This window comes from Vanacampus margaritifer, chromosome 8, assembly GCF_051991255.1.
Source record: "Vanacampus margaritifer isolate UIUO_Vmar chromosome 8, RoL_Vmar_1.0, whole genome shotgun sequence".
Lineage (NCBI taxonomy): Eukaryota > Metazoa > Chordata > Actinopteri > Syngnathiformes > Syngnathidae > Vanacampus > Vanacampus margaritifer.
In genome coordinates, this window is record NC_135439.1 from 22,249,591 (window position 1) to 22,276,346 (window position 26,756).

At 39.9% G+C, this 26,756-nt stretch overlaps 2 protein-coding genes across 6 annotated transcripts; both read left to right on the top strand.

The window, feature by feature from the left end:
• The first annotated feature begins 113 nt into the window (after positions 1-113).
• tnks1bp1 (tankyrase 1 binding protein 1) lies at positions 114-23,952 on the top strand. Of its 5 annotated transcripts, none has more exons than XM_077572739.1 (10): positions 114-334; positions 5,382-6,200; positions 8,296-11,113; positions 20,571-20,683; positions 21,135-21,237; positions 21,789-21,933; positions 22,040-22,158; positions 22,537-22,718; positions 22,812-22,898; positions 23,805-23,952. In XM_077572739.1, exons 2-9 carry the CDS (start codon positions 5,392-5,394, stop codon positions 22,882-22,884), a joined length of 4,362 nt encoding a protein of 1,453 aa, XP_077428865.1. In that variant the 5' UTR covers positions 114-334; positions 5,382-5,391; the 3' UTR covers positions 22,885-22,898; positions 23,805-23,952. The 5 variants fall into 5 exon arrangements, with proteins under 5 accessions (XP_077428865.1, XP_077428866.1, XP_077428864.1 ...); XM_077572740.1 differs by having other exon boundaries at positions 22,812-22,902; positions 23,805-23,951; XM_077572738.1 differs by lacking the exon at positions 23,805-23,952 and adding an exon at positions 23,019-23,774 and having other exon boundaries at positions 22,812-22,902.
• On the top strand, positions 23,831-25,961 carry LOC144056196 (beta-crystallin B3-like). Its single transcript, XM_077572741.1, is given in 6 exon segments — positions 23,831-24,235; positions 24,668-24,749; positions 24,834-24,949; positions 25,032-25,164; positions 25,242-25,384; positions 25,494-25,961. Coding segments are annotated over 6 exon segments (1,083 nt in total). The 5' UTR covers positions 23,831-23,948; the 3' UTR covers positions 25,816-25,961.
• The last annotated feature ends 795 nt before the right edge of the window (positions 25,962-26,756 follow it).

The window sequence follows — 26,756 nt, forward strand, 5'->3', positions numbered from 1 at the left end:
TGCTAAGACACGGTAAACGCTTCAAAATACAATGTGGTTTTATTTTGAAGGCCTGGCCTGTATTTTCCGCTGTCACCGCGCGTCACTAACATGTGTAACTTAACTTCCAAGGTGCATTGCAGGTCGAGTTGAGGAGTGTGCTGTGGAGGAGGGCAAGGGAGTGTTTGGTGAGGAGCACATATTGTGACGCCTACTTAGTGGGAATGAGGAAAACAGTGAGAAGCAGGCAAGACTGTAGAGGATAACGCGAGTTTTCAACCCCCCCTCCTCGTTCATAACTTTTCCCCACGTCCTTCTATGTGCCTTATCTGTATGATTGCGTGAAGACGAAAAGGTAAATGAAACACCTTATTTTACATCTATATGGAGCAGGTGCACAGTACGCTTGCCTAGTTTATATTGGAGTTTTAATTGCGTAGCGTGAGTATATTTCGATGATTTAAAAGCGTTGTCTTACCGGTCTGATTGTTTACCTAGCTGAAGTTACACACTTTTAATGAGTTTCTCCTAGGGTAGTTCAATGACCGGTAGCTCACTGTTGACGCGTTTATCTGTAACGTATTAACCTGTCTATAAAAGAGTTCGGTCTAACGTCTTTTAAATTTCCGTATTATCATTTGTAGTTGTTCTTTATGGGTTTCTGAAGAAGCTGCATCACTCTACTAGAGCAGGTGAGCAGCGAGTAACAGGAGGGCAGGCAAACAAAGATGACGAAGCGGAACGATTACTCCGTTCCATGGAAAAGCGTGATTATGCCCAAATACACACAGAATAATGATCATCTGTCAAGCGCAGTTTCTACCTGCCAGACAGCAGTTCGTTTCTCACGCTCAGCTGCCAGGAGGAGATGCTATTGATTTGAAAGTGGGTGGCAGCTTTTGATGTGCTGGCTCATTAGGCTGTCACACAAAGACACCACCCATCCCCATGCAAATAAAAGTAGACCTGAATATTGGTGTTTCTAACCAAACAAAGGCAGCAATGTAATTGTGATATTGTGTTCAATTGGTAGACACATTCATTCAACTTTTGGGTGGGGATCTGAGAGACCAGTCGGTTCAAAAAGACTGACAGGTTAAACCAGATACTGCAAATAATGCCTGGGGAATTTGTAGTGACACACTTGGAAACGCCACTTTACACTCCATGTAAACACTCTTGTGAGAGTTTGGTCAAAATGTTCCCATGACGTACCATGGTTTTAAAGTATCCATATACCACCAAACTGATTCAGTAGGAAATGTTCAATGTGAGTGTAAGGAAAGCTGGTATCATTAATATCCAGCTTAAGGAGAAGTACTTTGTCCTCACTTGAAAACAAGTCACAAGCAGAACAACTGTTTCTAGCAAGTGACATTTTTTCCACTACTGCCATCTACCGTATGACATTTTTGCTCACTAGGACAACTTTGGCATAGTTTTAAGACTTCCGACTACTATTTATGTTACCAGTGAGGCAAAACTGTACACTAGTTGAAATTGTTTTGCTATTTTTTGAAAACTGTGCTACTACAAATGGCATGATAAAATTATTTGAGATAATGTCTAACACTTGTCATACTAATAGCATGTAGATGTCAACAAGTTCACAGCTTTGCTTCAATAGAAACATTTAGTTGCCCTACTAGTATGTCAAAGTTGTCCACTTGTGTCCAAAATGCCAAACGGTGGTGGAAAAACCATTACCAGCAAGACAGTTGTTTTACTATAGTGCCCAAGCCGTTCTAATGGTGTGCTGAAATGTCTAACTAGTGATGGCAAAGTGTGTAGGCCTATATTCAAACGACTTTCCATAAAAGTGGGTTAGTTGTGTAATTTGAACATCTTGAATCAATGGAGACCTCAATTGATCTCACTGCTTGGCAGCAACTAGTAGAGGGCCCAACTAGTTTGCTTCCTAAATGGGCTGCAGAGGAAATCGGACAGGAAGTACTGTCTGCCAAGGCTGTAGGAGCTCTTATAATGACTTCCTGATCTAATTGACCCCGCTCATGTGTCCGTCAACCGACAGTTTGGAAAGCTATTTGCTACACCACAACTTCATTGGAAGTTTGCCAGTTTGGTAACCATTACACACTAGTATTCCACAACTGTGGCACACTAATCTCAGTACAAGATAATGATCTGTAGGGTATTGTTTGTAAGACAGTACTTAAATTGGCCCATTTTCTGAAACTCTGCTTGTTTCTTAAATTTGTGATTTTTAACTCAATTTGGCCAAGTACATGTTCTGTAATGATTTGCGACTTAAAAACATCAATAAATAAGCCTCCTATTCTAGAATTACAATGAAAGCATCCATCCTGCGATTGGCTTGTGACTTATTGTATTTCCAACACTTGACTTATTTAGCTGTGATTGGCAGGTGACCAGTCCAGGCTATTCCCCACATTTCACCCAAAGTCAACTGAGATAGGCTCCAGCTCACCCTAAACTATAGTGGCAATAAACTACGGCTGGGCAATAAATTAATTTGATTCATCGTAATTTTGAAAATCAAATCGTTAAAAATTTGCTAAATCATGAAATCGAATTTGGTTGTTCTTATGTTCTGTTACATCCAGTTGTTATTGTGAGTTGTAATTTTGCACAAGTGGCAGAATGCTGGATGGGTGGTTTACAAGACATGTTAACAATAGTTACGAACTACTTAATTGTGGCAATCCCAGCTATGAATGTTAAGTTGATGTTAAAACTGATTTAGAATCAGTATACATTATTGTTGTCTTAACATTTTGTACAGGTGTTTTTTCCCCCGAATAAATTAAACCTTTAAATAAACGTTTGTTGGGTTTATTAGATCAAAATCGTAATCGTCCTGAAAGACTGAAAAAAATAGAGACTTTATTTTTGGGCCATATCGACCTACAATAAACACTAGTACAGAAATGGATGGCTGTGTTATTATTATTATTATTTATTATTATTATTTATTATTTATCATCATCATCATACCTTACTTATCGGATTTAAATTATTCCAGTGCCAATTGCCATATACTGTATAAACCATCAACAGAGTCAAACATGCCAGGCTAGCAAAGTTCATTTTTTTAACAGTATAAGATTGTATCCAATTGTTTACATTAATGATGCACATAATAATTAAGTGATCGTTAAGAATTCTGTGAACTCTGTTGAATACATTTTTTTGTGAAGCATGGCTTGAAGCAGTCAAGGCAAAATGAAGTGCACTGCCTGGCTGTAAATGGCAGAGGCACTGTTGATCCAGTCTGAACTTTGTGGCCTAAAGATCAACGCTGAAGCACAACTTCTCAGTAATGTTAATTTCGTCAACAAAAAATAAACAAAACTAATTTCGTCAACAGACATTTTTCACCGGCCTAAAACTAGACTAGACTGAAACCCTCATTAATAAACAATAACTGGGACTAAATCAATATGCATTTTTGTCGACTAATGAAGACAAGATGAAAATGTACTTCACTTAATAAAAACTGGACTAAAATCTATGGACATTTTAGTTCATGAACAAAAACGAGACGAAAATTATATGATTTTGTAAAATCTTGTCTCTGCTTAACTGTCACTGTGACACTGTCATGTGACCCACATTGACACACACCCTTTCAAATCTGCAGCTAGCGAGTGCAACGTGCACAAACACATGGGACAGACAGGAGGTGGATTAAATTATAGTTATAACGTAACATAAATCCAACAGCTATAATGTTCCAACAATAATATTATTGTTAATCCGACCGCTAACTAATGCTGGCTAATTTACTAGCTCGCAGCATAGAGACATAGTAGCCACTAGTTCAGTGTTTCTCAACCTTTTTTGAGCCACGGCACACTTTTTTCATTGACAAAATCTCGAGGCACACCGCCCACAGAAACAAAACAACCTAACTAAACTAAAACGGCTATAGCGTTTCATTTTTTAACGCTTATATTATATCTATTGTATATCATTGAGCAACAAGTTCACATAAATTGGAAAAAAAAGTAATATCTTAAAATCAAAAGTTCAAATATTCTTACTGGTGCTTATGCACATTATAATCCAAGTATATAAAAGATATGCAGTGCTTAATTCTATTATGGCCAACATTGCTATAACTACAACTCAATTTCCCCCTCAAATTCATCAGCTTCCACTTGATCTCTCTGAAAACATACTTTTGTACACTTTAATTCAGAGAGTATGGTGATATATCTTTAGTTTATAATTCTACACATTAAAAGACATGTTTAATGATTGATTTACGTCAGAAAACTGTCCAACTCCATGCTTGCATCTTGCATCGTTCACATACAAATGTTATACAACTGCTTACCGTTTCTCACTTACACTTTTTATGTGTTTAGCACTTGTGAAATCAGAGAAATACAATTGTTGGTGCTATTAATTACACTAGGCGTAGTTGGCGAGTGTGTCGCAAAGACTTACCGGTCGGCGGTCGGTATCTTTTCTTTATCGCTGTTATGGTGCTACACAGTTCAGCTGTCAAGACACTTTTATTGTGACGAGGTCCGACAACAACAGTGCCACTAACTGTGCGCAAATGATATTTTTCAGAGCCAGTCACCGCACAACGTCTTATAAGCTTACTTCCAGCTTAGAAACTGATAAATGAATTGTAACGCAACCCATTTCACATACAATAACGGCGTTCCAAATGTGGGGAGAATAATTGGTTAGATTAGTCCTTTTATGAAAAAAAGAATGGAGTTAGTTTAAATGCCGTTACTCCCAACACTGGTTGTTCCCAATTAGGTGGAACTGGACAATTTCCCACGGCACACCAGACAGTATCTCACGGCACACTAGTGTGCCGCGGCACAGTGGTTGAGAAAGACTGCACTAGTTGATATACTATAATTGTGTGTCAAGTTGTTTTTCATCAAAAAGATGAGAGAAAATTTTATGTGAAATAGTTTTAGATCCGAAATGTTCAACATAATATGCTGACAAAAAATATACTGAGCTTAAATGATTGTCCTGACTAAAACTAGACTAAAACGTTGAAAGTTTTTGTTGACTAAAAATAAATGAATAAATGTATGTTTTCTTTGGTCTAAAATAAAGACTAAAATGCTAGATTTATAGTCTGAGGTTGACTATGATAAAAACTATCAAGCATGGTTCAAATTGGACTAAAACTGAGACTAAATTAAAAAATGGCGGATAAAAATTAACACTACTTCTCAGAACAGTCTTCATCTGCTTAATAAAACAATGGCATCAAAACAGGAGCTCAGAATAGAAAGGGAATGAAAGTGAGATAAAAAAAAACAACATACAATCAACCGATTTGGATGGCTTCATGGCATTGTAATTATTGTTTGAGTGATGAAACCATAAATACCCAGTTTCCTGCTGTTTTTTAACACCTGTCCTTCACTTTCTCATTTTAGAAACTCAACAATGCAGAGCACAGTTGACTCTTCGCAGGTGATAGACATCTCAAAATCCAAGCCATCTCTCCCCCCCAAGCCTCGACTTGCTCCCAAACCTTTCTCTGCACAAAAAAACACCATTCGCTCCATAAATGCGCCAAAAGCTGTCAATGTGTCCTCCGAGGACAAGGCTGAAAAACCAGTGGTTAAAACTGCCCCTAAACCCTCCTTGACCAAACCAGCCACAAAACCACCTCAGCAAAAGTCCACAAGTGTGAATACAAAAGATCAAACAAAACCATTCAAAGCTGAAACCAAACCTGTTGCAGTCCAGAAAGAAGTTGCCAAAACGAACCACAAAACAGAGACGCAGGTGATACCTAACACAAAACAAAATGATGTTGAAAAAAGTAACAACAAATCTGCAGTGACCACGATCCAAAAGCCTGAAGAACCACAGGACAATGATTCCTCGAAAACCAATGAAACATTTCAGTGGGGCGGAACCAGGAAGCGCTTGTCCATGAAGCTAACCTCAAAGTTTAACGCTGATGGTATCCCTCGACTCACTGACCCCAGCAGATCCACATCTGTTAAAAAAGGAAAAGAAAATGCAAATGAGTCGAAACAAAAAATGCCAGACCCCTCCAGCACAGAAAGTGATGAAGCCAACGTGATGGAAGACAGCAGCGGAGGTAGTAGCATCAAACGTCGGATCAGTCTTCTATTTGACGCTGCGTCAAAGCCAGAGGTTGTTGTGAAGAGAGTACAGCCTGAGTTTGTAAATGAAACCGCTGGTGTCAAGGAGCGAATCAAAAACTGGACTGAGGAGACCAGGTTAGTAAGCCTTCCTTCCTCTGTGTTGCCAGTGTCCTTGAAAATCATACATGTAAGTCGTTGACATTAATGTATAATATTTGATTTTATGTCCCTGGGCATAATTCTACAAGTACTTGTATACTGGGCTGAAAAAAATGGTATTGTGTGCATCCCTTGTTTAAATCATAAATATATCACAGACTATAATCCCCACACAATTGAATAACATTGTATATGGTTACAAACATCTTCAAACATTACTGAAGAGTGAACCTCAATTTAACTGACTATTGTGGAGGAGTGGTTATCCATTAAAGCCGATTGTCCATTAAATTAAAGCACTTTTTTTCATGGCCTAAAAGCACCCAAAACAGTACAAAAATGTTTTGTACTTTTTTTTGTGGAATAAAAATTCTTATACTGTACAGTTCACAAATTATTGTAAACAACTGTTGTAAAATTGCACAAAAAAAAAGTTTTATAAAAAGTTTAGCCAGACTTAACTAGAAAGTGATTGGGTGTGTGCGTTTGTGTGGAGGGACGTTCAAGAAACGTGCATGATGAGCGCAAAAGTAAACAACAGCCAGGCTGAACATTTTTTTTGTTGCCGATTTCGTTTCAATTCATAATTATCTTCAAATCAAGCTTCAGTGTAAAAAATAAATGGTTTATTTGAGGAACACTTGTGTGATATTGTCTATAGAAAATCTGGTTTAAAATGCCTTCAAACTAGAGTTGTATTTGCACAACTAATTGTTTCTCATCATATCTCTACAAAACCTCACATATTAATGTACATAATTGGTCAGTGTGATCAAGACAGGCACGAGTGGTGGATAGTGAGTACAGAGGCAGATGGCTTCAGGTGGCACTTCTTTTCTTTCTTTTTATTTTCCAAAAGTGCAAAAACGCAAAAAAAGTGCTTTTTGCAAAAAAAAGTGCATTGGCAGAATGGCTCAGGAGAGTGGCTTCTCCAGCAGCAGTCTCTCCCTCACAATGATGTTATAGGCACCTTTAATAGGAACAATACAATTGGAACAAACCAATAAACTCCACAGGTGTAAACTATCAGCTCGTTATCCTAACTTAAACTCCTTCAATGCAAAACTATAACCCAAAACTAAAGAAATACTAACAAACATTTCCCTAACTTAACCCAGCTAGACAATAAACTAAATACTAAACTTTAGTAAAACTATTTGACCACCCCTACGCACTCCTCCACTTGGTCCAGCCCGCAATCTTTTGGTAGTGTCTGATTTACTCGGGAGTCTTTTGACCCGACACCACACAAGAGCATGTAAGTAAAAAATACCACACACACATTATTCACCGCAAGCACACAACACCCAAAAGAAAGGCCAATTTGAAATATACAGTAGAAAATATTGCACATTGCTCAATCACATCTATTCCACAGGCTGGCGCCCTCCCCGGGATGGCATTTATGACCAGACCTGTGGGCAACCAGTTCAATAAATATTTAACAATATGCAATGACTCTTTCTAGAGCTAATTAGCATTCTCTCAAGTGACTTGTGCAAAAGTGCTACATGATTAAAGTGCTATATACAAAGTAGACATAACAAACAGTGTGTTTGTTACAGTCAGACAGAATTTGATTTTGAAGTTATTTCTTATGAAGCTAAAGCTCGGCATCCTCGCACAGATGTCCACACTGACAACAATTAATCCTTTCATTTTGCCTGCTACTTGGTGAAACCCTTTCCCGATTAGCTGGCAAGTTTCAATTAAAAGTATCTATCATTAAGCTCATACAGTCTGAAATTCCAAGAGGTTCTCCAAATTGAGTTCTCCTAATTACTGTGACTTGCGTCACGTAAAAACTTGACTTAAATAGTTACTAGTTGGACTAAAATGTGTTCACTATTTTCGTAAATGTAGGCGGTTGAAGTGCTCAGTCTAACAAGACGACGGTCACTTATCTTGCTGCACTGAGTAGGGCTACAGCTAGTCGGTCACTGTCCAATGTGTGTAATTATGAATGAGTAAGTAAACAAGTGAAGTTGTATTTGGCTTCATGTCACAAAACTGCATGAAAGCTAACATGAGCATTGGCTTTTTGAATAAATTTTTTTTTTCCCATCTGCAGCTTAGTGACTCCAGCTGAGCCAACTATAGAGAAGACTGACAAATTGCCAGCTGTTTCTGAATCAGGGACCGTATCACTGTCTGATACAACTGAAAACCCGCCAACAAAACAACTTCACACATCAGAGGAATTGGAGCACAAGGCATCATCATCAGAAGATGATGATGCTGACGACGCCTCCTCCTATGAAATTGATGAAAGACGAGACGCTGCCAAGCGCCGCCCTATTCAATTTGATTCGGTTGGGGGAGACGATGGTGAAGGTCTTCTTGCCAGGGGAGCAAGAGATGAAAGCAAATCGGAGGAAGTAGGAACTAAGAGCAAGGATGAGGACATAAGTGAGATGAAACAAATAAAACATTTGGAATTTGAAAAAAGGCGAAAAGCTGAGGAAAGTGAAAATCAAACGTTTAAACTACAGGAGAAGAAGCAGAGTGAGGAAGAGAAGAAGAAGAAAGAAGAAGCCAAGCATATGAGAGAAGCGGAGAGCAGGGTGGAGGTTGAGAAAGAAAGACTTGGGCTTAAGAAGAAAGAGGAGGAGACGCAAAGAAGGGAGGAACTGCTGGAGAAAGAGAAGCTGAAGGAAGAGGAGATAATGAAGGCGGAGGAGAAAGAAAGATTTAGGCAAGAAGAGAAGAAGAGAAGGGAGGAATTGGGGAGAAAGGAGCAGAAGATGGAGGAGGAGGAGAAAGAAAGATTGAGGCTGAAGAGGGAGGAAGAAGAGATGCAGAGAAGGGAGGAACTGGCGAAAGAAAGACTGAGAGAAGTGGAGATGAGGAGGCAAGAGATAGAAAATTTGAGGCTAAAGAGGGAAGAAGAGGACAGACAAAAAAGGGAGGAACTAGAGAAAGCAAGGATGAGAGAAGAGGAGAGGAGAAGGGAGGAAATTGAGAGGGACAGAATTAGGGAAGAGGAGAGGAGAGAAGAGATAGAAAGATTGAGGCTGAAGAGGGAAGAGGAAAAGCAAAGAAGGGAGGAAATGGAGAAGGAAAGGCTAAGGGAAGAGGAGAGGGAGGAGGAGATAGAAAGACTTAGGCTAATGAGGGAAGAAGAGGAGAGACAGAGAAGGGAGAAATTGGAGAGGGAAGAGGTGAGAAGGAGAGAAGAGATAGAAAGATTGAGGCTGAAGAGGGAAGAAGAGGAGAAACTGAGAAGGGAGGAATTGGAGCAGGAAAGGATAAGGGAAGAGGAGAGAAGGAGAGAGGGGATAGAAAGATTGAGGAAGAGGGAGGAAGAGGAGAAACTGAGAAGGGAGGAATTGGAGAGGGAAAGGATGAGGGAAGAGGAGAGAAGGAGGGAAGAGATAGAAAAATTGAGGCTTAAGGGGGAAGAAGAGGAGAAACTGAGAAGGGAAGAATTGGAGAGGGAAAGGATGAGGGAAGAGGAGAGAAGGAGGGAAGAGATAGAAAAATTGAGGCTTAAGAGAGAAGAAGAGGAGAAACTGAGAAGGGAAGAATTGGAGAGGGAAAGGCTAAGGGAAGAGGAGAGAAAGAGGAAGGAGATAGGAAGATTGAGGCTAAAGAGGGAAGAAGAGGAGAAACTGAGAAGGGAGGAATTGGAGAGGGAAAGGCTAAGGGAAGAGGACAGAAGGAGGGAGGAGATTGAAAGAATGAGAGTGAAGAAGTTGGAAGAGGACAAACAAAGAGAGGAATTGGTGAAAAAAAGATGGATAGAAGAGGAGAGAAAGAGGGAAGATATAGAAAGATTGAGGCTAAAAAGGGAAGAAGAGGAGAGATGGAGAACGGAGGAATTGGAGCAGGAAAGGCTAAGGGACGAGGAGAGAAGGAGGGAGGAAATCGAAAGAGTGAGATTGAGGAGGGAAGAAGAGGGGAGGCTGAGAAGGCAAGAATTGGAGCAGGAAAGGCTAAGGGACGAGGAGAGAAGGAGGGAGGAAATTGAAAGAGTGAGATTGAGGAGGGAAGAAGAGGGGAGGCTGAGAAGGGAAGAATTGGAGCAGGAAAGGCTAAGAAAGGAGAGGAGGGAGGAGATCGAAAGAGTGAGGCTAGCAATGGAAGAAAAGGAACGACAGAAACTGTTTGAATTAGAGAGGGAAAGACTGAAGGAAGAGGAACGAAAGAGGGATGAGATAGAAAGACTCAAGCTGAAGATAGAACAAAATGAAAGGCAGAGGAGCCAGGAATTGGAGAGGGAACGACTGAAAGAAGAAAACAGGAGAGATGAGATGGAAAGACTCAGCCTCAAGATGGAAGAAGAAGAGCGACAGAGACGGGAGGAGTGGGAGCACTCTAGGGTGGCACAAGCACTTAAGGACGAGCAGTTGAGAACAAGACAGAAGATAGAGGTGAAAATGCAACAACAAAAGGAAGAGCAGGGGAGAATGAGCCTGATGGAGAGACAGATGGAAGAAGCACAAAGGGAAGAAGAGAGAAGAAGGCAAGACATCAGTGATAGAATTAAGCCAAATTTAATCAGCTTTGACACTAAAGATTTGGGCAAATCCTCTGCACAAACTGGGATGGCTTATGACAACTTCTCAGTCAGTGATCTTAAGCCTTTGGTCAATGTTCGTCATTTTGATGATTTTTCAGTGAAGCGAACTCGATGGGGTTCACAGCCTAGAGTGGATGTAACCACACGGGACACAACGGTAGACATTCTGGTGCCTCTCAGTGTTGGCTCTCAGGAGAGAGATGTACGAGAGAGTGTGAAGATTGAGGGGGGCTTTGATCTAAAATCAACCCTGGTGAGCCCGGAGGAACAGGAGGACCAAGAAGAGCAAGAACAGGAGTCTCAAGAGCAGGAGGAAGAGTTTCCACAGATAGATCTGGCAAAAGGAGGCAAATATCACAAGCATGAGGTAAATTCAAATTATTTAACTTTGTATCGATCTGTACAATCCATGATAGAGTACATTTAACATGAACTCAACATATACCATGATGGAGTATACAACGGTTAATTTGTGTGTCTTTATATTTCAGCATAAGGTAGCTATGATATTTAAATGGGTAGAATCTGTTTTTATTAATACACAAAATTGGTGGGTGTGGATTTCATGTTGATTGTCTTGAATCAATGGAGGGAAAAAATGTAGTCCAGTAAATGGCTGCAACCAGCAGGCTTGCGGGAAAATCAGTCTGTTTCAAATTATTGTGCAAATAGGATTTACGTTTTGTGGCACTTTTTGCATCTGTTTGTCCTGTGTATTTAGTTCACTGATGTGATTCTCAGATTGCCCTGATGATTAGTTTCCCAGATGAGCTTAATTAAACAAGAAACAAAGGAAGAAAGATGTTCCACATTACTAAGCAAGTCCATTTTTCATGTCTAATGGGGGGGGGGAAATGTTTTTGTGTCCAATGCCTTGTGAAAGAAATTGAAACAGTATGTGATTATGAAAGCAAGGGGGGAAAAAAACATCAGGAAAAGCCTACTATAACACTGAACTTTGAGGCCTAGATACACCAATTTGACATTGGCCAAATGTGAACGACGCCTACCCCCCTATGGCGTCAGCCCAGACGTCGGCACGTCCCGTCGAAAAATGACATAAATACACACCGCACCGACCCCAACTATTACGTACCTTCAGAGCATGCGCGAGAAGTAATTCCCCTTCATACCATCGACGGCGGTAGTCATTATTCCTAAAGGCAACCAGAAACCTCTTTACAGGGGAGAGATATAAAAACGTAAACATTGCATACCAGTTACTTTTTCTCTCACGATGCCCTCCCACGTGAATGAAACCCTCCGGCTTTTTGCGCATTATCGTATAATGTTGTCATTGTTAACCCTTGTTCTTGCAATTGTACGAAGATTAAGGCAGCAAAGGCGCAAGATAAGGAGAAACCGCACAAAATGGGCAAAATCCTGGATACTACAGCGACCAAGGCAAGGATGCCATAGTTAGGCTTTCATACCTTTGTCGGCATCCCCTTTGACGGTAATATCATACAATGCTCTCTCTTGAATCAAAGAGACAAAGTCATCTTCCCGATCTTCTGTCCAGACAGATACAGTATTGTACATTCAAATGCGTAGGTTTCAGCAGGGTGACGATGCGCAAAATGAGTGGGGGGGGGGGGGGGGGGGAATGAACCAGGCTTTCCATCAGTACTGTTTATCTGAGTTTGTCACTTTTTCTTCTTGCCCCGTGCGCTGATTCGCTAGCTAACAGCCCATCACAGAGATCAAACGCCCGATGCCGATTCAACATGTCAAATTTGCTGAAAACGCCCCCTCCGACGTATTCCAACTCGATCCGACTTTACGTAATTTATACACTGATCAGACGGCGCATGCCATCGGCCCAACGCTGTCCGACTCCCGACGTAGGATTGGTGTATCTAAGCCTTTATTCAGAGTTAATCAAAGGCATTTCAAATGGTGGTCAGTGTGCTGACTTCCTTTTAACATGAGTTTGAATGTGATTGGTTAATTATGAACACAGGCATACCTCACTTATCAGTGTGCGCACACACTCTCAGTTGTTAATTTTTTTTCTGAAAATATGTTTTTCCATTATTTCAATTTAGTTGTACAGTAGATCACAATAATGGTGAAAAAGTTTTTAATTGATTTATCATGGTCTAGTTTTTATTTTATTTCACAATAACCTGGCGTTTGGGGGTGCATAGAGTTTTTATAACCACTGTTGTAGGGAAAGGCCAGACTATAAATGTATAAATTGGGTAAAAACACAAAAGTGATTCTGCAGACATTGTGTAAGTGATATTTTACCACTGTCATTGACAGCTGACTGTCCTACACGTAAAAAAAAAAAAAATCTTGTTATACTCGCTTCACCTGGTTACGCCATGCCCTAAAAACATGCCTTTGTTGGCCTGTCTATTGTGTGTGAGTGTGAGTTTGGTCGTCACCATTACAAATACTTAAGTGTGTCATGATGGTAGTAGATGAGTGATCATGAACATATGGTCTGCCTCTGGTGGTATTTCTTTTAAAACAGATACCTGTATAGCGCAGGAGTAAAATAATAATAATAATAATAATAATAATATGGACTTCTGAGTTGGTGATGAAAAGTTTCAATTCGTTGCTGATTGTCAAATTATATTCAGAACATTTGTTATTCTCCACTTAGTTGTGTGTGAAGTCATGGTCTGCATCTGTGTGGTTTAGACTGTGATGTCTTCAAGGAAGTGGTGTTGGTATACTTTTTCAGCCATTGTGCCTCTGCTCTCCCTATTTAGGTAAAGCTTTATCAAAGGGGAAGTCAACCCAAAAAGTTTCTTTACGATAATATGTTCTATGCACCCCCACTAGTCTAAACAAGATATTCTGAAACTGAACCGTGATTGGTTGTTATTTGAGCCCTGAGCAACTCTGATGTCATTTTCAGTTGACAGCAAGTGGCATAATGACCCTTCACGAGATAGGGGAAAAAATAGGTGTTTTTTGTGGTTTGGTTCATTTTCCACTAACACAATTTTAATCATAATGTTTAGAGAAGTTGAGGCACATACAACATATTAACTGTTGCTCACTACAGTGTATTTGGACAAAGAAGCATACAGTAATTGTGTACAGTACAGTGTTTTGCATTTTTCTTCACTTTTATTAACAGTACAACCTTACCGTAGTTCTGCGCTCCACTGGATTTAATACAGATTTCCCCTTTTTGAACGTTTTCCCTTTAAATTATTTTTGTTATGGACAACAACAGCATATGTTTACTAGGGGTGGGAATCTTTGACTGTCTCACAATTTGATTCGATTCAGAAGGATTTTTGATTCTAAATTATTTGATTGACAATGATTTCTGCTTCAATTTATTTATTTAAAGAACGGCTATTCATACAAAATGCTTTTTCTACGCTGCAAAAAAACATTTATTGGAATAACTTAATCATGACTTTTTGCTTCTACTCTCAGTGGTTACAACTTAACAATGCATCAGAACGCGCGGAACCACACTGCCCCAAAGTAGCCAAATCATATACAACATGAACAGCGCTCCCAATTAAGGCACACACAAACAAGGGGAAAAAAAGACGAGTATAAATAAATGAGAATCGCGATTCTTATAAGAATCGATATTTGGCACACCCCTAATGTTTACACACAGTGTATGTGCAGTCTAAACTGTATATAAACACATACCTTTTCATAAACACAAGCCTTTAAACCTGCCCAAGATTTTAGTAAATCAAAGTAATTATTAATGGTACAAAAATCTGATCTATTGAGAGTGCAAAGCAAGCAGAGACTGATCAAATCACCTGCCTGTTTGAACATGCATCATTTTTGCAGAGAAAACAGCGGGGCTCTGTGTAGCGCTGATGTCTGTGGTTATGCATTATGAAGTGTTTGTGCGTGTGTGTGCGTCATTATGATACTCCCTCAGTCTTTCTGCCTGTTTGCATGCTTTAGCAAACAAGCCCTAACCTACATACGCAGAAAGCTATTATCAGGTAGAACTGCTCATGTTGCATTCACTTAAAAGAGAAAAGAGTAAAGTATAGGTAAAATAAAGAAGAAAGTACTATATGTTTGGAGACTATTTTTTAAATGTCACCTTGGTGTCCAATGATTCGCACAAAGTTTAATTGCATGGTGAATTAGAATGAAATAACATTAGTATAAATCAAGGATGAACTGTCATGCTCAAAGGACACAATTGATTGGAAAAAAAATTGCAGATGGGCCAGCTAATTTGTCATTTCAATAATAAAATAATAATGCATTGTCATTTTTAATGGAAGTATTTAAATTAATTAACTTAATTAAATAAATAAAAAATGTAAAGCTGTCTATTTTAATGATTACAATATCAATGCATGCTCTTTTTTTTAACTGTATTTATGATTAATTATTGGGGATGGGCAAGTGCCGATACCAAGTATCGCTTAAGGTGCCAATCCGGATGTATTTTAAGGTATCAGTACTCACTACGGTGCCAGTATCGGCCACCCTCTTGTGGCCGTTTTACAATCTTGAGCTAGAAATTGCAAATTAGAAGAATAGAAAATTGATATTAATTTCATGAAATTTCAGCTAAAAATGCTATGGTGGAATTTATATGGCTTGCTTTATAATTATCCATCATTGTTTTTTGGGTACATTTCATGTACTGGTATCGGTATCGGTGACTACTCAAGAGTTGAATACTCATACTGTGGCTCTGAGACCGGAGCGGTCCCACGTCACAGCATGGGCTGAGTGCAAATGCAGATTTTACGATGGCCACTTCGATCAAAGTTTAGGTGTGTCTATTGTTCAATAATGTGCAACGTGTCAACTGTCAAGTAATAATAACTATTACTCAATTTAATTAACACAAACCACGGCAAAGAGAGTAAACAGACTCACCGCATCGCCGTCACTATTCTCCTTCCGTGTTGGTGTCTCATGACCAGTGGAGCAAAATCTGATTGGTTGGACGTTGGATGACTTAGGACATTGCTTCTCCTTAAATCCCCGGATGTTGCACTAAATTTTTGTCCCGTTAAATTTTTACACCGAATTTTTTTAACGTTGATTTTTTTTCCACACTGAATGTTTTTTTTCACAATGAATAATTTTTCCACTTGAATTTTTTACGTTTTTTTTTTTTTTAAACATGTTGAATTTTGATGCTGAAAAAAATCTGTTAGAAATTCAAGGCGAAAAAAAAAATTGTATTAGAAATTCAACTTGAGAAAAATTTGGTGTAAAAATTCAAAGATGAAAAAATTCAGTTACAAATTCAAATTCTGATGGCACATATTTACTTCCATACGGCTCCAACTGTCTGCTCTCAAAGTGTCCTTGAGCAACAAGACATCGACTGAACCCTAATTTGCTCCCATTGGGCCTGGCAGCGCCTTTCATAGGAGCAGCCGCTCATTGGTGTGTTTGACTCTTTTGGCATAGTGATGGTACTGTAGATAAAAGCACTAGAAGTGCACTCCATAATTAACCAATTATTCAATAAAATTAAAATAAATAAATTAATTCACCAATTATATAGTTAGCTAAATTATTTTTAAAAAATAAATAGGAAAATAAAATCAATACTGTACAAATATTGTAGGATTATTGCTAATAAATGCTCGGTGGTCGGGACTAAAGAACAGTATGTGGCTTTGTGGGCCAAACTTTGCCCAATAGTGGTACAGAGTGTAGTACACCTTAAGAGCACTAATGGACCCCCAGCCATGCTTACGCCACCAGGGGGCAATGCTGCTCCTAAAGTTAAAACTTTCTTGTGGTGCTATGCTTTGAATATGGAACCCTTATTTCATTTTAATTGTAACACCATTAAAAAAGTTTTGCTTTTTATACTTGACTACTGTATGTATATTGTTACTTCTGTATCATGTATGTAGTAAACTAAACCAAGAAAAGCTTAAACAAGTCAAATGTTTAATGAGCAAACGCAAGGTGTGCAACCGACTGAGTACCGTACATTCTTTCAGACTACTGAGCAAAGCACGTAAAGACAGACAGATAGGCCAGTATCAAGATGTTGTGTGGTCATCATGTCCTCATTTGGATCTTCTTGAAAGGCTAGCATGTCACAATGACCAAACATGGTGAATATACATGCTGCCTGTCCGTCTCGCCCCTGTGCTTTGAGAGCCAGCCTGTCTCCCGCCCCACTTGACAGCACACCAAAGAGGATGGGCTTAACTGTAGGCAAGAAAGTTCACATGTCCTCTGACCGATCCAGAGCTCCCATTTGCTCCAGCTACCACAGTCCAAGAGTTTTCCTGGCTAAACGTGCTGCCTCAGTGAAGACCTGCTTCATTCTGTCAACTATATTATTACCCAGTCTAGGACACTTCCATTGCTTTTTGTGTCTTCCCTTACAAAGCATCGTTCTTTTGTGATAAAGGGGTGATCTGACCCGGACTCTGCTTTCGGATGTCTTGTTTTTGGTTTTCTACCTCCCAAAAGTATTCAGAGTACGGTGTGAGATGGAAATGAAACCGCCTGTTTCTGAAGAAGACTCAACAATAGACTACTGTATGTATATTGTTACTTCTGTATCATGTATGTAGTAAACTAAACCAAGAAAAGCTTAAACAAGTCAAATGTTTAATGAGCAAACGCAAGGTGTGCAACCGACTGAGTACCGTACATTCTTTCAGACTACTGAGCAAAGCACGTAAAGACAGACAGATAGGCCAGTATCAAGATGTTGTGTGGTCATCATGTCCTCATTTGGATCTTCTTGAAAGGCTAGCATGTCACAATGACCAAACATGGTGAATATACATGCTGCCTGTCCGTCTCGCCCCTGTGCTTTGAGAGCCAGCCTGTCTCCCGCCCCACTTGACAGCACACCAAAGAGGATGGGCTTAACTGTAGGCAAGAAAGTTCACATGTCCTCTGACCGATCCAGAGCTCCCATTTGCTCCAGCTACCACAGTCCAAGAGTTTTCCTGGCTAAACGTGCTGCCTCAGTGAAGACCTGCTTCATTCTGTCAACTATATTATTACCCAGTCTAGGACACTTCCATTGCTTTTTGTGTCTTCCCTTACAAAGCATCGTTCTTTTGTGATAAAGGGGTGATCTGACCCGGACTCTGCTTTCGGATGTCTTGTTTTTGGTTTTCTACCTCCCAAAAGTATTCAGAGTACGGTGTGAGATGGAAATGAAACCGCCTGTTTCTGAAGAAGACTCAACAATAGCCACAGGGATTATACTCTTATAATGAGGTACACTTTCTAGATTTTTTTAAACCTCAAAGACCAAAGGAGGGTTTGATGGAGTTTCCTGTGACTGCTGTTTTCAATGACTGCAGTGAATTTGATGACTACTGTGTTTTGCTGCCCTAAATGACAACAAAAAACAGGTTCCAGGAAATTCATGTTGGCACTGTGAACTGAAATCATAACAATAATGAGAACAAAAATGGTGCTTAATTCATGACAATTTTTGGGGCATTATCTTTACAAAAGGCACACTCTTGCATTTTCTGTGGAAACGCCATTTGCCGTGGTGGCCCAGGTATCAGAGCTGATAGTTATGAGCTCTCCAACCATGCAGTACTTTGGAGGAAAACTGTCCGCTGCTCAGCTTCATGTGGCGGGCTGGGTCGACGGTGTACGACGCTCCTTTCAGGGAGCTCTTGCGCTTGTCTGGAGCACTGGAGAGGAAGACGAGGACAATGAGGAAACAGAAAGTGGAAATAGCGAAGGGAGATTGCACAGAGCCATTTTGCCTCTTCGCAGTTTTGCCCGCCGTAGCAGGAGATCAATGCGCTGCTTTTCCATCAGAAGTCGACAAACGCTGCAAAAGAGAACCACTGAAACCTGCTCTGTAAGAGCTGCTTTTGCCACACCCTATGCAATATCATAAATGAAGCCACCAATGATTTTACTCTTTTGCTAACATTTTAAGACAGCAGTAAAATAGTTAGCCAGTAAATGAAGGGTACACGTAAGAGAATTACACACCAAAAGAAGCTTAGCAATATTGATTAAACTTTATAAATGGATGGCACATGGACAATAACCTATTATTTGTGGTGATAGGATCTTCACAGTTTGTGACTCACAGACACCCTCAGAAATAATGTCATCTCCATAAAACAGTATGGTCATTATCGAAAACAACAAATTTAATGGTTCCTATGATGACACGGTACTTTTCAATGTATGTGCAATACACTCAAAATGACTGCCTCACGGTATCAACAGGAGGGAGGCCTGTGAATTGTAGATTTGAATGAGTAGGTTTATTTAATGTAAGAGAGGGAAACTGTTTCTTAATGATTTTACCTGACCCAAGCCCATATTGTTCCATGTAGGACTGTCCCAATCAAATGAACACAATACACACCTATGCCAATGACAATATGGAGCTTAGTGGGCAGTCGTAGTCTGTTTCAGGAAAAACATGGCTATCTGATAAGGTCTTCTAAATGTGGTGTTTTATCAGTTTTGTGTGCCCTTTCCCTCGCGTGTGTGTGTGTCAGATAAAGCAGCGGACAATAACAATGTGGCAATAACGTGTCACACAAAGAGGTCCATCCTACTTTGGCTAAATATGTCTACAGTACACACCCTGTTTTTTCATGCTTGTTTTCAAACTACCCTCAGTGTTTCTGTCTTTGTAACCAAGTAAATATTGATATTCTGAGGGGCCATACATCCTCTTTTTACTTCATGTTTCTCTTTGAGACCTTTAAAAAAGAACCTGTTTGGGTTTTTAAATTGTCCTGGAATATCTCAGTCTGCATGTATTCATCCTTTGGCCAGGTTCATTTCGAACGGTACACACAGTACCAGTGATTGATTATGCTGTCAGCCTGTCACCATACGTGAGTCTTGTAATATTAGACTGTGTTCAAACACTAAATGCTACAATGCTAACAGTAAATATGCTAACAAACTGGCTAGCTTGCATTTTTAACTGTAAAAATAGTACGGCCAGCCATAATGTCCTTTTATTCATTCTTCACAGCACGGTAGATGAAATTGTATCATGCTGCTAGCTAGCATATTAAGCTAAAATCTTGAATCTTCTTATCAGGAAACACTGCAGCAGGTCCCTAATGTTAAAGTGAGATTATACTTTTGCTGTTCTAAAATTTGGCATGTGAGAACAAGATGCTATGACACACCCATTGGTTTATATGGCAACGTCTCATTACTTGATGTGATTCACATGAGCAGTAAATGCATGAGCATTTAGTTGTGTGTTCGTGTTCCTTTTCCTGAAGAATTCAACTAAAATATGATGCAGTCCGAACAGGCCGTACATATATTTGATATGTTACCGTAATAAATCATCTCTTTTATCTCTTATGTCAGTAATTACAACCTGTTTAACGACTACATAATGCTATGTATCACAAGAATTATAGCCTCATTCTATTACAGTGGCATTTTGCTCCTTATAAACGCCATGCCTTAGGGAAAATCACCATTAGTAAATATGTTCTGTATGTACAGTATTTAGTTCTTTCATGTTGTATTGTTTCATAAAATCATGTGTAGGCTAGGTGGTGTTTTTCCCTCTATCTAAGTGACAGTATCAGACAGCACAATATTGGGACATCCCCCTTGACAGTTGATGTACATTCCAACACGTGGGTATGACAGCAATTTGGTACTTAAGTATACTGTATGTCGTGTGTGCATTTGCCTGCAAACACATGTTTATGGTGTTATAGTAAGCACGGCTCATTAAAAGACGCATGCTTGGCTGCTCCTCAGCCTTTTCTCTGTCTGTAGTCTAATCTGATCTTTGCCCTGCGCACAGTTCATTTTCTCCTTCCGTTCTACAGTATGTCATCATAATGTGACAGGTGACGTTAATTTGTAAATATATCCAAACATTTTTTTGTCTCCCTCAGGATCTTGACAGCAGTTATCGGGCACATGGACATGGGGCAGACACAGATGCTTTGATAGACTTTGAGTCAGACAGGCAGCATGCAGGTTATGAATGGAGATCTAAAACTGACAGGTAGGATTTACTTGTTGCCCCGTACTACGCTCTACTTACTTGAAGTCTGTTTACTTGATGGAGGCTGACATGGGAGCATAATGACCATTTTAATCCTATGCAGTTACCTTGAAGTCAAGGAGCTCTTGGGTGTTTGACAATGTCACATTAATATTAAATTAACTTGAAATCAACTCTATGTGGAACTGGCTATTATAGAATATAAAAGTAAACACAGGTTTTTAAAAGTGTAACTCAATGTTGAGACGTTTCTGTTTCTCAAAATTGATTCCCTGCACTTTTGATCTCCTTTCGCCCTCTAGTGGTTTCAAGGGGTTAGCAGCACAACACAAGAATTGAGAAACAGTTGGGTTTTAGATTTAAAATTTTACAACGATGTGTCTGCGTTGCAACAATGACTTGAGGGTTCTCATTTGGGAGCCTGCTTATGTTTTTCTGACTGATTTCAAAGGACTGCTGCTTTTCAACCAAGTCCGAAGCCTTTCACTGATTCTTTTGCTGAGGCCTCTGAGGATTTTGATGCAAGTGAACCAGTTCTGTCTCCTTTCCCCGAGGTTGGTGGTGACTTTGCTTATGCACCTTACGATTCAGCAATCTGATTTACAAAAGCACACAAACTTTTAGTGTGTCACTTTGCATATACAGTATACACATCGTACAGTTGAAACATTAAGCTCAAACGAGGACACAGATTGATCCGATTTGGTCAAATGTCGGAACAGTTTTTCCAACACACATATTGAAAAATGAAATAATCAGCTCCTGGCCCACATTGTTACCATCATAAAGTTTTTTATAGGCAATGTTATGGCATACATAACTCAGTTTTTTTGTTTTTGTTTTTGTTTTGTTTTTGCCACTAAAACAAAAACAAAAAATTTGCCTGTGCAGAAGTCATTCTTAGATACACTCTAAACTTGACTTTAGAGCCATATTTTCTTTCCCATAAAATGTTCAATATTCAAATAGTTCAACTATAAATGTTTCATTCATTCCTTTATTTAACCAGGTAAGAAAGTCATTGAGATTAAAAATCTATTTTCCAAGAGTGACCTGGCCAAATGGTCCACTCTGTTAACGCAAAATTCTTTATTCCATTGCACAGAGCTCCACCCCTCTCCTCAACACCAGCGCACAGAGATCCAGGGTGGACCTGGGTAAGAGGCGCATCCGATCGCGTCCATCACGTTCAAGCCGCTCGCAACCATCTACGATAGAGACTCCGGACTGGCGGTCTTGTGACACCACAGGTCATCCTTAATCTAATTTTCCATATATGTAGCTTAGGAAGTTTTAAATTGAGTCAATTTAGCTCCCTCTTCATATCTTAATGTATCAATTTACTGCTAATTTCAGATGAAGGGCCACAGGAGTCCGACTCAGAGGAGGAACCGCCAAAACAACGGATCGTCTCCTCTCCTCCTGCCTCCAGAAAGATGCCTGTGTTCCCTGGCGTGAGCCCATTATCCCTAATTGTAAGTTCAAAGAGATGACATTTAGATGTATGTCTTTTTGAATTTCAGTGATTCTCAACTGGGAACAACAGCTTCCTGTTGTTGCAAAGCCACAACCCATTTTATTGAAGTTAAGAACAATAACATATATTTTTATGTACAGTATGGTACAGTTTTAATAGCTGTTTCAAATGAGTTTGTCATTACGCCAAAATGCAAATTGCTAGCTATGACGTCCGTTAGCCTAAGGCTGAGCTGCACTGTATTTGTTTACACAGTAGCTAGTGGTTAGAGCACAAGTTTCCTGGCGCTTACCCAATATTGTATGTTCTATGTGGGAACTTGGTTCGCCTCTGTATATTACACTGTGATGGTACTGCACTTAACATGCTTCATCAGGCCCAGATGAAAAAGAGAGCAGAAGGGCGAGCGGAGCCTGAAGAAGACAAGGAAAGTCCAAATGATGAAGTGGTGCCATCTCCTTCCCAACTGTCTTCTCGCTCTCCCCGACCTCCTCGCTCTGCTGCCCAGCTTGCTGGAGCCGCTCGAGTACTTCCACCCATAGGTGCCACAGATGGAGGGTAAGACCACCATAAAACAAAGATAAGTGCTGAGCAAATAAGTGTTTGTTTGTTTTTGTTTTTTCACAAAATGTGTCTGTGTGTCTCTCTCAGTGCGGTCTCTCCGGCTTGGCTGACAGAGTTGAAGTCTAAAAAGCGAATCAGTCAACCTGAAGGGGAATGGTAGCTGAGTGGCATGTGGTAGGTGAGGACTAAATTCAATACCCCCCCAAAAAAAAGTGAGAATATGTTGGCATCCTGGACTCTTAACTATCAAAGTCTCATTGATGTGATATCTTCTTTGGACTGTGTTCCCTATAGGAACCACTGTGCCAAAGGAAATAATCCATCCATGTCAAATGTTTGTGCTGAGAGACACCTCACCAAAGTCTAAAGGTTGCACATTGAGTGCCTTATTTGTACATTTGAACCAGATCTGAAATATGCAAAAAGAAATTCAGGCTTTTCTGAGGCGGAATATGTAAGTCGTTGCAAATGTTTTGTTTTGTAAATGATTTGCCATGCTTTGTGACATTTTATATTCATGCCAAGCACGTTTGAACTAATGCTGCAAATTCAAGAGTGATCATCATTGAAATGCGGAACATGACATAAATTGACAATTTTTTCATTCTGCTCTTCTTTGTTGCTGTTTGTCAGCTGCTATTGACCGGGACCGATGCCATTACGCTGTTGCAGGCGATTTCTAGTCACTCAAAGGTTCTCGTCAATGTAGATCACCCCTTTGTCTTTAGTTGAACATAATTTGATCTCTTAAAATAAACCTTTGCACTTAAAGAAATATTATACACTGTATTTACCTCTACACATAGAAGTGATCAGACAATCATTTTTCTTACTTTCAGAATACAATAAAGTAATCCAAACACCTAATAATAACATCAGCAAGCTTGCAGGAAATGGAGGAATGCTATTATGCTACCGCACTATGTGAATATGTTTATCTATCGTACTTGAGATGTTTTTAAGTGCCTTTGTTTTCCAATGAAAAAATATTGACCACCAGTCATTAATTTGCAATGTGTTGCAATTTATTAAAAGCTTTTCTAGTAAATATATTTGAGTGTATGTTGTTTGTTTCAAAAGCAAAGAAGCAGCACACAAGGTGAAGAAGAATGCAGGTGCAGAGCAAGGTAGCTGGGTCGGGTTCATGTTGCTGAGTGACAGTGATCTCAGCTCATTCTCCTGGCTGGCTGGCTGGCTGGCAGAGCATGTGCCCACTAAAGGATCATGGTCAGGATGGCAGCACGGGCTGAGCTGGGCAGCGGTCTGCCAGGGACAGAGGGCAAGCCTATTGAGAAGCAGTGTGATGGACACAATGGGTGCGACAGACTTGCTGCATCAACAGGCTTTTTGCTGCTGTGGCCAGAAATAAACCATAAATACCCCCTCTGGCCTCCACCGACTGCTCGCCAGGCCTCCACACCCTCACACCAAGACAGACTGACAAGAAAGAAAAGAACAAGGGAAAACGGGGAGATTGGCTTGTACCAGGTACACTGACGCAAGCCATCCAGGTGAAAAAAAATGATGACCTAGATCCCTCTTGAAGTTTGTTTTCCAACTTTCTTACTAGTTCTGTCTAATTTGCATCAAAATGCTCGCTTCAAAACACAGTATTTGCTACTAGTCTGTAATTTGATCCTGTTAAACTGTTTTATTATCATTTGCACAATCTAATGTGATCCAATGCTGGTGTAAGTATACTTTACAGCAGCACTATTGTTTAACTGAATTGAGATCCTCACACAAACGTTCAGAAGTGTAATAATAGTACTGTACTGTATATTGTTGTTGTCACTTGCCTGTACAATGCAATGGAAAAAGAATTAACAGATACAAAAGTAATTGTAGTGAATTTAAAATTAGCCCGGGAGGCTCCGACAGTGTGAGTGCGCTGTTCTGTTTGTCTATATTGGTAAACACACATCAAATGTTGAATTGTATAGCACCAACATGACAGATCAACAAGGAGGCCCAGACCAATTCCCTGCAGAGAAAGGCCAAGGAGGAGCTGGAGCCTCATATAAGGTACCTAAATGACACATCGAGTAAAACGGGAATTTGCACACACAAAAAATGACTTGGTTATTGCTGTTAAAATGTATGTTATAGTTGGCAGTTTTTGAGTTGGAAAACTTCCGTGGAAAGAAAGTGGAATTGACTGGCGAATGTAAAGATGTGCTGCAGAAGACAGAAAAAATTGGCTCAGTCATTGTAGAATCTGGACCGTGAGTGATTCTAAAAGACACCCAACAAATAACATGGATGGAAGCGTGTACAGTACAGTGGTTTTTTTCTCTTCTGTTGCAGATGGATTGGTTTTGAACATCCGCGTTTTGCAGGCGAAAAATTTGTATTGGAGAAGGGGGAGTATCCCCGCTGGAGCACCTGGACCAGCTGTCAGAGTCACTACTGTTTGAGCTCTTTCAGGCCCCTAAAAGTGGTCTGTATCCATAATGCCTGTTACTATTGCAACATCAACAAATTCAACAGGAAATTCAAGTGTGTGTTGCTCTCCAGGACAATGCAGATCACAAGCTGCACCTGTTTGAGAACGCAGGCTTTGAAGGCAGAAAGATGGAAATTGTTGACGATGATGTTCCCAGTCTGTGGGCTTATGGTTTCCAGGATCGTGTGGCCAGTGCTAAGGCCATCAACGGAACGTAAGATACCATTTCATCTTTTCATCACTTTTGGATATCATCAGCATCGTTAAAATGTCACTGTAATAGTTTGAGCCGTTATTCAGTCCACTGTATTTTGCCTCTCAAGGTGGGTAGGCTACATGTATCCGGGCTACAGAGGACGTCAGTATGTGTTTGAACATGGAGACTTTAAGCACTGGAATGACTGGGGAGCCACTGCACCTCAGATCCAGTCTGTCCGACGTGTGAGGGACATGCAGTGGCACAAGAGAGGATGCTTTATTGCCCCGACTCCTACTCCTACTCCTACTCCTACTCCTACTCCTACTCCCAATCCCAATCCCAATCCCAATCCCAACCCTAACCCTACTCCCAACCCCAATCCTGTTCCTAACCCTACTCCCATCCCCAAACCGTCTCCAAATCCCAAATCCCAAACCCAGCCTTAAGCCTAAGGCCACAATTCCAGCACCTCCTTGGATGGGACATGGGACAAGACAAAACCACTGTGATACGACAATGACAAACTACTGTACTGGCATTTTCAAGGATGAAACATGCATTTGTCATTACAAATAAAGTTTTTTTCCCTTGACTTTTGATTGTCTGTACATTATTGCATGTCGACAACATGTCTTTATTATAGAAAATATGATACAGTGTAGTCAACTATGTGTTTCCAAATTTTATTGAAACGAGGCACACATTTTATATGAGGGAAATCTCATGGAAGACCACCAAATAAAAATAGCATGAAAATAGGATACACTGGAAAATGATGTACCTTTTGACATCTAAAATAAGAGCATTTAATTGCCTTACACAAGACTTCATTGGTAGACTGGCAGGCACTCGAGCCTAGGAACCTTGGTAGTGGTGTCATTGAGAATGTTACATGAATTGTATTTTGCATGGTAAAAACATTACAAATCCAAACAAAATGAGAGAAATGCATTCCAAAACATTTTTGGTGTAATTGAAGTGTCCCTCCACTCCATTTTTATCAGGGTGTCAAATCTAAGACATATTTGTGTTTACCCATTAATTATAATCAGTGGTGTAGTGGTCCCTGGAGAAGCGGGTATACTCTCAATTTTCATTTTTTTCATATAAGTAGTCCAGAAAAACGTCCTCTTTTAGAAACAGTGACATGTAAGAATTCAAAATCCATCATTTGTACTTGCTCACAATAATAAAATAATTGTGACCTGTTCAGAACACTTTTGTAGCACAAGCAGCCTGAAATCATGTAAAATGTATTTATCGTGAGGCAAACAAAGTAGCCTATATGTTATAAAACAAGTTACAAAGTGAACAATGAACAAAAATTATGAAAAACAGTCTTGTTAGACTTCAGTATTGTTTTGTGTTGAATTTTAATGTATTTGTC

Coding starts and splice junctions, on each gene's coding strand:
- tnks1bp1 (XM_077572739.1), top strand. CDS start 5,392: ATGCAGAGCACAGTTGACTCTTCGCAGGTGATAGACATCTCAAAATCC. Junction 6,201..8,295: donor AACTGGACTGAGGAGACCAG/GTTAGTAAGCCT, acceptor TCCCATCTGCAG/CTTAGTGACTCCAGCTGAGC. Junction 21,934..22,039: donor GCGGTCTTGTGACACCACAG/GTCATCCTTAAT, acceptor TGCTAATTTCAG/ATGAAGGGCCACAGGAGTCC.